General features: G+C 44.3%; 1 protein-coding gene across 13 annotated transcripts in view; it reads left to right on the top strand.

The window, feature by feature from the left end:
* Nucleotides 1-13,292, top strand: part of PPP6R2 (protein phosphatase 6 regulatory subunit 2) — a 170,811-nt gene that overhangs the window by 98,181 nt on the left and 59,338 nt on the right. For all 13 annotated transcript variants that reach the window (XM_069102963.1, XM_069102958.1, XM_069102957.1 and 10 more), the window contains 2 exons: nt 3,023-3,209; nt 5,686-5,823. In XM_069102963.1, coding sequence (XP_068959064.1) covers nt 3,023-3,209; nt 5,686-5,823 — 325 coding nt within the window. The remainder of the gene's footprint in view (nt 1-3,022; nt 3,210-5,685; nt 5,824-13,292) is intronic.

Raw genomic sequence — 13,292 nt, 5'->3', positions numbered from 1 at the left:
TGAGTTCGTTTCTGCCTCACTCTCAGAAAGCAGGCCTCCCAATGTGTGGTTGGCTTAGGATTGTTCTGTTCACAGGCCTGTGTGTCCCAGGGGACTGAGAGAATGTGTGGCCTTGGGTGTGAGTGCTGAACTGCTGTCAATGGTCCCTGAACAGTAACGGCGAATGGGAGAAGGGCTGTAGGGTGGGGAGGGCGAAGATCATGAAGGATACTGGGGTGTGGAGTCTGGAAACAAGAGGCCAGGGGCCTTGGTTTCCATTTCTGGCATTTTTCTAGAACACATTATTAAAAGGGTGAGTACTTAGAAAGAGAAGCAGAGATTATCAATAGTCAACAAATTCCCCAAATTATGGGGAAAAAAGGCAAACAAATCCAAATTGCTTGTTTGATAGGCTGACTTGACTAATGGCTCAGGCACATGATTCACACCCAGCCTCCTTAGATGTTCGCAAGGCCTTTTTAGTGTCTCCTGATGTTATTGTGGAGACTCTTGGCCTCTCTCAGGGATTCTTAAATGTTTTGTGTCATGTACTCCTTTGGCTTTCAGCTAAAGCCTATGATCTCTTTTCAGAAAGGATTTTTAAAAACAATATATGCTGGATCACAAAGGAAGTCAGTTATATTGAAATAAAAATATAATTGTTCCCCTCCAAACTTCTGGACTCCCTGAAATCTCCTCACAGAAGCCCTGGGGATGGGGTTTGTGAGCCCCACGTTAAGGAGACCTGACTGAAGGAGTGAAAATTAAATGGAATAGATGTGAGCCTGGGGAAGGGCACGGTAGAGTACATTACCCCAGTGTCTTGGGCCTTGTGCCCATGGCTTGAGATGGCTGGCTAATGTTATTAGCAGATTCCTGAATGACAGATGACTGGAAGGGTTAACAAATCATTTTCATCCTGATTTTTTCATCCAGTGATTTCCTAGCAGAATGGTGCTAAAGCAAATCAAAAGCAGGGAAAAAACAGGAACAAAACCCAAAAAATGTAGGATGAGGGAGGCCTAGCTCAGCATGTCCTTTTAGAGAGGCCTGGCTTCTGGCAGACTGAAGACCTTAGATGAGTCAGCACCATGGCACAGAACCCTGTGTGCAGAGAGGGCTGGGGTGGGCCTGCCCTGCCCTGCTCTGGCTGAGCTTGTGTTCACTTCCGGCTGGCCTATTTTAATAATGATACTGAGAAGCTGGAGTCTGTCCAGAGGAGGGCAAGAGGCCTTGTGAGGAGAGCGAGCAGAGTTTAGGAAGCCAGTCATGTCGAAGAGAGAGACCTCAAAAGGCAGACCAAGGGTGAAGGGTGAAGTCGCCCAGAGGAGGCCCAAAGCAGGGAGGCTTCTTCCTGGTGGGCTCCGATGTGATGAGCTGGGGCTGGGACCCTGTGGAAGACTATGTGGTTTGTGTCCTCTCCCAGAGTTCCTTTGCAGCTCTGAGATTCTTTGGTCTAGTCAGAGCTTTAAAAACCAACCAAAAAAACCCCTCACACCAAAGAACAAACTGAAACACACCCAGAAAAGCCCAAGAAAGAGCATATAAGAAATCCAGCCTCCAGCAGCAGCATGCTGAAGGCCTGCCTGTTCTGGGCGGAGGGGGGAGGAGAGATGTCTCATGTGTGTCTGCTTGAATGCAGACTCTCCCCACCCAATTGTGGGAGTGTCATCCACAAGAGATGGACTTCATTCAGACCTTTCTGTTCTCTATGGCCCAGCCTTGCGCTTGGAGGCACAAAGATGTGCCTAGCCACCAACCAGGGGGTTTGGCTGTTACTGTTGGGAGGCTAGTGGGCGAGAACCTTGGAATGGGTGCTTTAAGGAGAGTGTGGAAATCCCTGAGACCATGGTCCAAACCCAGGCCCAAAGGCTCTTTAGGAGATTCATTGATAGATTTGCTGCTGCTGTGATAGCATTTTCTAAAATTAACATGTTAAGTAACTGCTATGTGTGAAGAGGGTGTTAGATGCTGGGGTATAACCCCCCCCAAAGGCAAAGAAATAGGGGCTGCTCTTAGGGAGCTTACATTCTACTGGGAAGTGGGGTGAGGACCCACATAAATATGTATAAAGTCATTTGAAGACCTAGAGAACAGGCTCTAAAAATGAAGGCTTGGGAGGGAGGTGAGATTGCAGGTGGGGGGTCCGAGCAGTGCTTGGAAGAGAGCTAGGTGTTCCGCCAGACCAGGGTAAGGAGGCTGAATATGCCACACATAGGGCATCACCTGAGTAAAGGGGTAAAGGTGGGGAAATGGGAGGCTGAATGTTGTAGACAGGGAACAGCTCTCAGGCTCGTCTCAGTGTGAGGGAGGAATGGGAAATAAGGTCGCAGATGGAGCTGGGAGGCGTGTTGGGCAGAGCCATAAATACCCAGCTGAAGAGGCAGCCAGTGACGTGGGCAGCTTTGTCTTTTGGTTATCCTACGTTTGGAGCTGTGTGGAGGGTGGATTGGAGAGGGAAGAGAGGAATTAGAAAGCCTGATTGGGAGGTGATTGTAATAGTCCAGCTGAGGGGGTCAGACCAGACTAGCCTAGGGGCTGTATGGGTGGGGAGAGAGAATGAGACAGGTCCAAGAGATGCTGCAGAGGCTGAAGTGACAAGATTGAGAAACATGGAGTAAGAGGAAAGGGGAAGACAGCTAACTTCTGAGATAGAAAATGAATAAATATGGAAATAAGTAATCGAATGAAACGATGAGTGGGCAGCACAAACTACGCCACTTTGGGTGACAGCCAGTTGGTAGAAAGGAAAGCTAGTGAGAGGCTGGGGAGGTGATCAGTGAGGGGGAGACCAGAAGTGCAGAGAGAGAAAGAGAGAAAAGAGGAGGGTGCTGAATGAAAGGGACAGGGGGCACCTGAAGAGGATGCCCAAACGGCCTCTGGGAAGGAAGGCAGCACTGGCCGGATGAGAACGGCAGCTGGGTGTCGTTCATGTATTATTTTCCTATCTTGGTTTGGCTTCCTAAGGATCGACTTATTTTAAACAGCTTTCTAAATTAAAAAAAAAAATGTAATCTCACCTTTAGTTGCTGTGCTCTTTCAGATACCCCAACACAGCCTGTGAACTCCTGACCTCTGATGTGCCGCAGATCAATGATAAACTGGGAGGAGATGAGAGTTTACTGAACATCCTTTATGACTTCTTGGACCATGAGCCGCCTCTCAACCCTCTACTGGCCAGCTTTTTCAGCAAGACTATTGGCAATCTTATTGCAAGGAAAACCGAACAGGTAAGTTAAGCTGCCTGTTTCTGTCTGATGTCAATGTTTATTATTCATTAATAAGGTGCTAGCAATTGCCTAGAATTCAAACGGAACTAGCCCGAGTGTGCTGCTTGATGTCCAGAAAAGAGCTGTCTTCACCTTCCCCAGGTCCTGCAGTCCTGTCCAAATTACATTTTTGTGAGTCCCAGGATGGGCAGTACTCCGAGTCTGTGGCCAAGCATGCCAGGCCTGAGTGTTTAGGAAGGCTCTTCAGTGAGCCTCGTGACCTGCAGAAGGCTCTGGGAAAGCAGCAACATTGAAACATTGCAGGAGCTCAGCAGTGCTTTTGGGGTCCGGAGCTCTCTCGTTGATTCGTTTTGTGAAGATGAGGCAGGTGTTTTGGACAGTGATGAAATCAGACTCCTCCAGCTTCCAAATCTACATCAGAATCACACACCCAGTTTAGGGCGTTCTTCAAACCATCACACAGTTGCTTTAATTTTCCAAAATATTTACTCTTAGTCTTCCGTGATTGACTAAAACTAGTGGGAAAAATGAAGAAATAACCAGTTTTCCAAAATATGTAAAAATGTTTAAAGGCTTTACCAGTGGCTCTTAGGTTTAATTCTTTAAGTTCCTCCTTGGAGTGTGTAGACTAGGGGTGGAGAACCTGCAGCCTTGAGGCCACATGTGGCCTTCTGGGTCCTTGGGTTTGTCCTTTTGATTGAGTCCAAGTTTTACAGAACAGATCCTTTTATTATTAAGGGGATTTGTTCTGTGAAGTTTGGATTCATTCAGAGGTCTGCACTTGAGGACCTGGGGGGCCACATGTGACCTCAAGGCTGCAGGTTCCCCACCCCTGGTCTAGGCCTTAGCATTATATGGATCTCCTGTGTTTGTTTTTGACATTAGCAATTAAATATCTCTCTTGGACTTGTAGAGATGCATCAGATAATTCTAGATTTTTCTGCATTCAAAGCTCTGGCTCAGCCCTGCTTCTTTGACTGAAATCTCAGTCTTCCCCATGTGGACTACATGTTGTCATGAGGCCCTTTGCTTTACAAGCAGCCCTCTGTGCTCCTGATAGATGGAATGCTGGGCCTGGAGTCAGGAAGACCTGAGGTCAGATCCTCTCTTGGATGCTGACTAGCTGGGGTAGTTCACTTTCACCCTCACTGGGGTAACAGAATGGACACAGCAGTAGCATCTCCCTTCCAGGCTTGTTCTGAGGATCAGATGTGATCGTGTTTGTAAAGGGCTTTGAGAACCTTACACTACTTGAGGATTGCTCAGCTGTGCTTAGTAGCCAGTTCTTGGAGGAGAGAGCAGCTTGTTGTCAGATTCAGACTGTCCCACACTGCTTTTGTAGTTGATTTCTTCTTCCTCTGATGGAAAGTTCTGCTGTCTTGGTCTTAGGGAAAGGCCGCTCTTTCAGAACAGGGGCATCCTACTCCAGTAGCAGCAGGGGACACTAAGTCACACATAAGCATCTCTGCAGGCTTCATGCTGATTTAGAAAACCACAGGCCAGAATCAGACAGGCTCGAGCTGTCCTCAGGCATGTCAGGGGCTGCGTGCTGGACCTCACTGTTTTATAAAACTGTTGTTTCCACAATGTCAGCCCTAGTTCTTATTCTCTGTCCTGCTGTTGATAGTTCCTCTGCCTTCCCTTTTTAAGAATCTCTTTTCATCCCTTGTTGACAGACCACTTCTCCAACTTGATCCCTGTTGACTGACTCTTTTTTCTTAACCCACTGGACACTTTCCCAGGGGGCCTTTCAGTCCCTGCCCAGGGTTAAAAACGTATATATGTGTGCATATCACACATACATACATGCATCCATTCATTCTTTCATTGGTTCATTTGTTTGCTTTTTTCTCTGGTTCGTTCCACATACTTAAAAGTTCTTCAGAAGATCTGTGGTTTTCTTAGTCGGAATGTTCTTTTCCCAACATGGATTTAGCTCCTCCTTGCCTTTGTCATTCCTTTGGTTAAACAAAGCCCCTCCTTGTCAACTGTCCTCCTAGTGCCAAACTTCTCCATAGCGGTCAGTTGTCATTGGGCCACAGACACAGCAGCGCAAGGCCTTGGAGTGGTCCAGGTTAGCTCTGAGTTGGCTTGAACTTGCATCCAGGGATAACTAGCTCTAGACTGCCTTTTGCTTTCAGAATCCACAGTGGCCAATGTATCAGGGTGAGACTTCTGGGGGCCAGTGCTTACATCTGAAGTGTTGAAGTTGCAGGATGGTTTCTGGACTCCAGGCAGACGCTGTCTGCTGCTGGAGCCTGTTTTTTTTCCTCAGATACATGGGAATGGAGAAGTCATTCTTCTGTCCTTTCGTGACAGCTCAGCTATTGTTAGCTCATTTGCACATCAGACATTCTCAGTTCCACCTCCCTAGTATAGCCCAGGCTTTTTCGAGGGGTTTTGCCTAAGACTTTAGAGAGGTTTCCTGTGGCACACTCTGCTCTTGTTTTTCATAAGAGATTAATTTGTGTTTTAGGTGATTACATTTCTGAAAAAGAAAGACCAGTTCATTAGCCTGGTACTCAAGCACATTGACACCTCCGCCATGATGGACCTGCTACTTCGCTTGATAAGCTGTGTGGAGCCTGCAACTCTTCGGCAGGAAGTCTTGAATGTAAGTGTAAACATTCATACTCCCCACTAGGAGAATAAGGGCAGTGAGCCAGCCTACCCAGATTAGTTTGTAGGGCTAGAGTCAATCCCAGATAAACTCCCAGGTCTTCTGGGCCACCAGCCTGGGGAGGCATCATGTCCCTGATAGAACTACATCATCCTGAACGTTATAGAGCTGCAACAGTGACCTGGAGCAGAAGCGCCATCCGGCTCAGGAGGGGCAGTGAATCTCAGCGCGTCTGGCACTGGCCCCTTCCTCATGCTGGAATGTCAGACTGTGGATGGTGGGCAAGCTCGTGATCTGTGAACCTTTTGAGGAGCTGCTGAGGTTATGCCGAGAAAGAACCAACTTGTTGGAAATTATTCTGTGAAACAGAAAAGAATCGAACTGTTCTGGGTTGGTTGTTTTTAACATGGTATACTGGTCTTTCCCTGGAAAAAAGCCTTCCACAATCTAGCTCCCACCTTGCTGGTCTTATTTCTTATTGCTTCTCTTCTCTAGTGATTTCTGTTCTTGTAATTTAAAAATTTCTCTTCTCTTTTCTTTGCTCTTATGATTCTTGTATTAATTCTTACAATTGCTTTAAATGTGTTATTTATCAATTTGAGGATGTCTCCCAGAACATTTTATATTTTTTCTTATCTGTATTGCTTCTGGTACTTAATTTTTAACTTTCACTCTAGATTTTTTATAGATTTATATTTTTATTTATATATTTTTGTGTTTTTTGTTTTCTTTTTTAAAAAATTTTCTGGGACTTTAGTTATACTTGACCCAATCTCTTGTTCTCATTCCACCATTTCCAATTCTCTGAATAGTTAGTTTCTGAGCTAGAATTGTTGGAAACAAATGACACTATCCAAATAGGATCCAGAGGACTCTGACATGCGAGAACCTATGATCCAGCTCTACAAAATATGTTATGAAGTCTAATATTACAAGTAACAATCCTGATTTTAAAATCCATTAATATAATTTTGAAAAAAAAAAGCAGAAAAAGCCCAAATTATAAGTATGAGAAACTAGTAAGAAGATATCACCACAGAAAGGACTGCGCATAATTCTGTGTTAATAAAGTTTGAGGCTCTAAACTGATAACATAAAAAATATAAAATGACATTAATAAAGCAAGAAGTAGTTAAAGTGTTTGGAGAAATCAGGCCAATACCAAGCTGCCCAGCAAATAAACCCAGAATAAGACATGAGGCACAGGAAAATGCTAATTTTGAAAAAGCAATTGCTCAGATATACAGATTTATTTTTAAATATTGAGAAATTAATCAACAGTGAGGGAGCAAACATTTATTAAATACTTAATATGTGCTTGGCATTGTGCTAAGTATTGGAGATCTAAAGAAAGACCAAAAAAAAAAAGGGATTTCCTGTCAAGGAACTTACATTTAAATGGAGAAACACAACTTTGATGGGGGGGGGAAGCGGGGTTGGAGAGAGAGAACAGAGAGGAGAGAGAATGGAAAGTCCTGAGACGAGAAGGTCTTAGCAGCTGAGCAAGGTATCCTATGGAAGGGGAAGTTTGAGCCGAGTAGTGATTGAGTGATGGGGGTAAGGAGGGGTGGGGAACAGCCAGTTCTGACTCAAGTACACTTTCAGCCTAAGTAAGATTGGGAAACAGTGTCAAAGAAAATTACATAAAATGTCGTTCACTTTCCTCACTGATCACCATAGCCTAAAGATATTCAGTTGGCAGAAATAGTAAAAATTTCCATTTTTGTTGTTTTCATTAACTTTGGGGAAAGAGGTTTTTTTTCCATTGTTAACAGGGCTGTAACTGGCCTGAATTTCCTGGAGAGCAGTCTGGCAATGTATGAGATTCACAAAACTGATGATACATTGTGACCCAGTCATGATTACATTACTGAGCCATATCCTGATGATGGAATTAGAGATGATTTATTTGAAATATCAAAACAAAATGAAACCAGAAAAGTAAAAATCCCTGGGAATAACATATATTTGGAAAATAGCTGAATAAATTATGGTGCATTGAGAGCATTAGAACACTACAAAATGACAAATTTGAGAAATACAATGAAAGAAACTTTAGAGTCAGGAGTAGAGTGAAGGGATAGCCTTGGGGTCAGGCTGGATTAGGGAAGGACTGGGTGTGACAGAGTCAGACCTGCATTTTGGAAGGATCAGTTTGACATTTGAATGGAAGTGGAATTGAGTGGAGTCAGAGAGACCAACCAAAAGGCTATTGAAATAGGCCAGTTGTGATGCTGAAAGATTGCACTGGAGTGGCTGTTGCACTGACCAGGAGAAAAGGGGGCATGCATAAGAGATGTCAGATAGTAAAAGGACAGGACTCAACCACTGATTGGCCATGGGAATGAGAGAGGGAGGCATCAGGGAAGCCTAGATCGTGAGCCTGGGTGACTTGAGAGGATTGTAATGGTTATAGGGAAGTTAGGAAGAGGGGAGAATTTACACGGACAGATGAGTTCACTTGTGGACACGTGTTTAAGATATCTATGAGCTATCTAATTTGAAGTATCTAAAAAGCAGTTGGAGATACATTACTGATTATTGGGAAAGAGGTCAGGGCTAGACAGATGAATTTGAAACCATGGGAGCCGATGAGGTCACCAAACCAAGTACTGTATAGGGCAAAGAGAAGAGGGCCCAGGACAGACCCTTAGAGTATGATAGTCAAGGAAAGGCCAACAAATTGGTGTGTAGCACTGAAAGTCCATTTGAGATTTCTGTAGCATAAATTTGTGGTGGTTTCAGTTAGCACAATTTTATGAGATTTCCATCATCAGCATTGAACAGTATAGAAGTATTAATGGAGGCAGATGGTAAGACTAATCCAGTGTTCGCTTTTGGAAAGGTGTGAACCTCATAGAACAAGGAAGTAAGGGACTCAAAGGTAGAAGACAGTGTAAAATTGACCTGGTAAGCTAGAGGGTGAAGATTTTGATCTGGGGAGAGTAAAGGCAGAACAGGGGAGATGGTCAGCAAAAGCAGAGAAAGGTGTAGTGGCTGGAGGCATAAGGGACAGTGAGAGATAGAAGGTCAAGGGCAGAGAGGGGAATTTCAGATTGTGGGGGTGGAGCATTTGTGTGGGATGGTTGATATCAAGGGTATGACCAGCCCTGTGGAGCAGTGGTAGGGTTATTCTTCTCCGCTTATTCACATCACACCCCTCCCCCTCTCCTATCCCCACGACTGACTCATTGTCTAGATGGGCTTCCCAGTGTAAACAGTCTCTTTTCACCTGGAAAGTTGTAACTAAAGAATATACAATTCTCTCTATTTTTAGCTCTGAGCCCCCAGCCAGAGATAGTTGTGGCAAAACACTTCATTGTTAAATCTATCTCTCTCTGTTTTCTCAGGGTGGTTCCCCCTTGCCAGTTGCTTCCTCCAAACTGTATTTCCAGTAAGTACACCCAGACTAGCAAATGTCTGTGGTTAACACTGTTTATAAGGATAAAGTAAATGTTTGAAACAAGAAGAGTAAATAGATTTTTCTCCAAGCCAAGAGGAAAAAGGTCTCAGGCTTCCCCGCTGGAGTCCAAAGGGAGAAAGGAAATAGAATTATTATTGCCTTAGGGTCTCTAATCCTGGGGATTGTCAATGACTCAGCATCTTTCCCAGCATATCTTATGCCCAGTCAGCCCTCAAAGCCTCACTGCCAGAATTCTGGCCATCATTCCTTATGATGGCTGCTTCTGCCTGGGATGTATTTTCTCAGGTCCTTCCCTCCTCCAACTTCTGGAAGCTCCATTTTTCCTTGATTGCTGTCTCCTGCCTCAACAACTTGAACCACCAGATTCTTGAACTGTTCAGCTAGGCCAAGTTAGGTTCCTTTCTAATGATTAAATCAAAGGATTTGTTTGTGCTAGATATGGTTGAAATTTTACAGGTAGTTTTAACACCTCATTACCATGAAGTCCCCTAACTTCGATTTCATCCTTGGCTTCCTGAGCTTGGGGAGGGCTGGGTGGCTGGAGGCCAACTTTACTAAACCTGTGTGGCCGAAGTAAAGGGGAAAGTGCAGATCCTGGGAAGCTCTAGCATTTGAAGGACATCAGACTGTAATTTGAAGGCCCCAGGTATGAGTACGGATGGGAATAAAAAGAAAGACCATGAGCCAGATCAGGAGCTCCTCCCAGGATCTCATGGGGGACCGTGATTAAAAGGAAAGTCCATCCACCATAGGAGAGTCTAACCAGGGTGGCTGTGTGTTACCTCTCCTTCCCATCTTCTCATGTCACTGACAGAAATGCCAGTACCTAGTCTCGGACCAAGCACACAGATCCAGGGTCAGGGGAGCCCAGGGAAGGCTGATGTCCATTTTGGTCTTTAGCCATTTGTCCTAGGCCAGATCCACTTATTTGTATCACTCTGTGGTCCACATCGCTTTTTTTTTTCTAATGCTGCATTTACTCTTTTAAGTGACATGTGAATAAACCACATCACCAGTTCTTATCACATGACATAAATAGCTATTCACGCCATTTTCAGTAATGGTGCAAATACTGAAAACCAGGCTTGATGGTAAAGCATTCTGACTTAAAATGAGCATAGAGAAGGAGTGATGTCTCAGAGCTAATAGAAAGACCATTTGTAGATGGAAGCTCCTTCTCAGCCCTGTAAACTGTTGATGAACATAGATGTATGTAAGGCTGTTCTAATGGGGGTTTGAAGTCATCGAAAAGAGGAATTTTACCTTATTGAAAGAGGAGATTGACTGTGAATGGTGGAAAAAAACAAAAACAACAGAGCTGAAGCTGTTGCTTATCTATAGGAGTGAAAATCTGAGAGTTTTGAAAAACAACCCTAAAGCCATGCTGCCTGTAATGTTGAAATTTCATTTAGAAGTGTGGATAAAATAAGAAATCTTTCGTGACCGATTTACTAAGTTTTTTTGCGGTCAAACTAAAAAAACCCATAAAAATGAAAGTCTGGAATGCGTGATTCCTTTTATTTTGTGCACTACCATAGCACATGCACTCTGCACTGATAACTTTGACAAGTGAGGATAGGGTAGAGTTAACACATTGACAAGGAAGAAAAGCTGGGAACTTCAAAAGAGATTGATTTGAATATCAAAAGATTGTGAGAGATCTTTGGGAAAATCAATTAATGATCTCAAGTCTTTTTGCCATCATGACCTTCTTTATGATAGCACATTTATTGTGTTAATTTGTAATTCTCTTGGGGAGAATTACATACCCTTATTATCATACCCTTCCCAGACAGCCCCCAGTTCCTTCTTTGTTCATTCTAGTAATTGGTGAATAGTTGCAATTATAACTCAGGTTTTCTCAAATATAAGATAAAATAAACTTATTTTTCATGTTTTTAGTTTCGTTTTTCAAAATAAAGTCCTAATCAGATTTCTTTTTAAACTATTGGTTTTGAAATGTGGGTCCATGTTTTTAACAGATTCACTCTTAAGTGGCATTTTTTCAGTACCAAGTATTCTCAGATCATGAGCTGCTAAGCTCTGATCTGCTCCAGTGTCTTGAATTAGCAGGGGCCAGCTAGGAGGGCTTTTACTTTTGGGGGGATCAACTCTCTTTTAGCCTTGGTACTTTTTAGTACTAAGGATCATTCTTGTTGGCAGAGAAACCGAAATAAAATAAAATTCAAGTAGCTTTGGCATCGGTTATCATCACACCATACTGACCCAGACTTCTGACACACTTCAACCCCATTGTCTCATACTGAATTGCAGTATTCTCTTTTTCACTAATCCTTTTCCCCCCTATTATGCCCTTTTTTTAAAAATTATTTTTTGTTTGTAAGGGCAGGAGTAAATTGAGTCAGTCATCCCTTTTAGTTCTGATAGCTTTAGTGGTGAGAGCTCTCATCAGCTGAATCAGGCAGTCAGTGTGAATTAACTTCAAACAGGGTCAGGAACTTTCCCAGTTGAATCCATCAAAGGCATTTTAGCTAGGTGGGATAGCATCGGTTGAGGAAATTGGTCAAGGAGGTGTGTCTGCATTGGGAACTAAAGATAAATTAGACACTAGGAGGACAGGCATTAGTTAAAAGCCCACTTTCCCTGTGCCCAAGGAGCTTCTATAAATTCTAACATGGAAACAAGGACATGGATGAGTCCTTGCTAAGTTGCAGAGAACAAATGCACAAAGAGCAGCAGGAGCTCCTGTAGGCGGAACAGCAGCCGCAGCAGGCAGAGGCAGGCATCTGGCTGAGGGGCGCGCCCTGAAGGCACGTCTGACAGGCAGGGAGAAGAAGGGACATCCAGTCAGGGCTGGGACGTTATGTCAGGCCCAGGTTGTGGAGGACTCAACAGGCTAAATAGAGGATTTTGTATCTAACCCTAGAGGCAATAGGGAACCAAGAGAGTTCACTGAGTAGGGCAATGACACGGTCAGATCTGCTCTTAAGGAAAATCACTTTGGCCTCTGTGTGGAGGATAGAGAGGGGTAGAGAGACCTGAAGCAGGGAGACTGATGAGGAAACCGTCACCGTAATTGAGGTGAGAAATGAGAAGGGCCTGAACCATGGTGCTTTGGAGATGAACAGTGTGGTGGACCACAAGGTGAGGAGTAAGGAAGAATCAAGGATGGTGTGTGCATCTCAGCCTTCTTCCCCTTCTACCACTGCTCTGTATGGCTCCTCACAGATGAGATCCCACCCGCCCCATCTTCACAGCCTTTGTACCAGCTGTACCCCTCGCCTGCAATCTCTCTGGAGATTCATCTCAAGGCCCACCCTCTCTGGGAAGCCTTTTGTAATGCCTGCATCCTCATCATCTTGTGCTCACCTGTGTACGTGGGGGCTCACCCTGTAGATGGGGAGCTATTCCAGGGCACAGAGACGTTGACCTTGGTATCACCAGGACCCAGCACAAAGGAGGCACTATCAAAATGCTTGATTGAACGTGTAGTGAGTGCTAGGAAGTGAATTGGGATAAGTAGATTAAGGGAACTTCAGACAACAAGAAAGGTTTTTAAAGGGGGAATGTTCGTCTCATCATTTTTCATTTATTTCCCATCACTCTCCTCAGTGCCTTTGACTTTCCAGCCAAATGGGCATCCTTGCTCTTTCCCAAGCTCTGGCACCCATCTCCCACCACCTTGCCTTTAGCCAAGCCTTTACATTTGTAGTCTCCTCCAAGGTTTGACTCAGGTGCTGCCTCCTCTTGGAAATCCATCCTGACTCAAAATTTAAAAAATAAATTCATGTTAGGGGCAGCCAGGTGGACAAGAGCACTTACTAGCCGTGTGGCCTTGGGCAAGGCACTGAAACCTATTTGCCCTGCCCTCCCCCCTGCAAAAAAGCAACGACAAAAAAAAAAAAAAACCAAAAAAGTTAAAAATAAATTATACGAAAGGAGCCTGTCCCGACATGCATCCTCCCTCATCCATATTATTCTCTCCTCTTTTCTTGTGCTCTCTCTCCTCGCTCTCTCTTTGTCTCTCTTTGCTTTTCTCCTCTCTCTGTCTCTCTCCCCTCCTTCTCTTCTCCACCTT

The sequence above is a fragment of the Petaurus breviceps genome, unplaced genomic scaffold, assembly GCF_028583685.1.
Source record: "Petaurus breviceps papuanus isolate PSGF00001 unplaced genomic scaffold, PetGlider_PUasm1.0 558, whole genome shotgun sequence".
NCBI lineage: Eukaryota > Metazoa > Chordata > Mammalia > Diprotodontia > Petauridae > Petaurus > Petaurus breviceps.
This window is presented reverse-complemented; position numbering and strand designations above follow the sequence as displayed.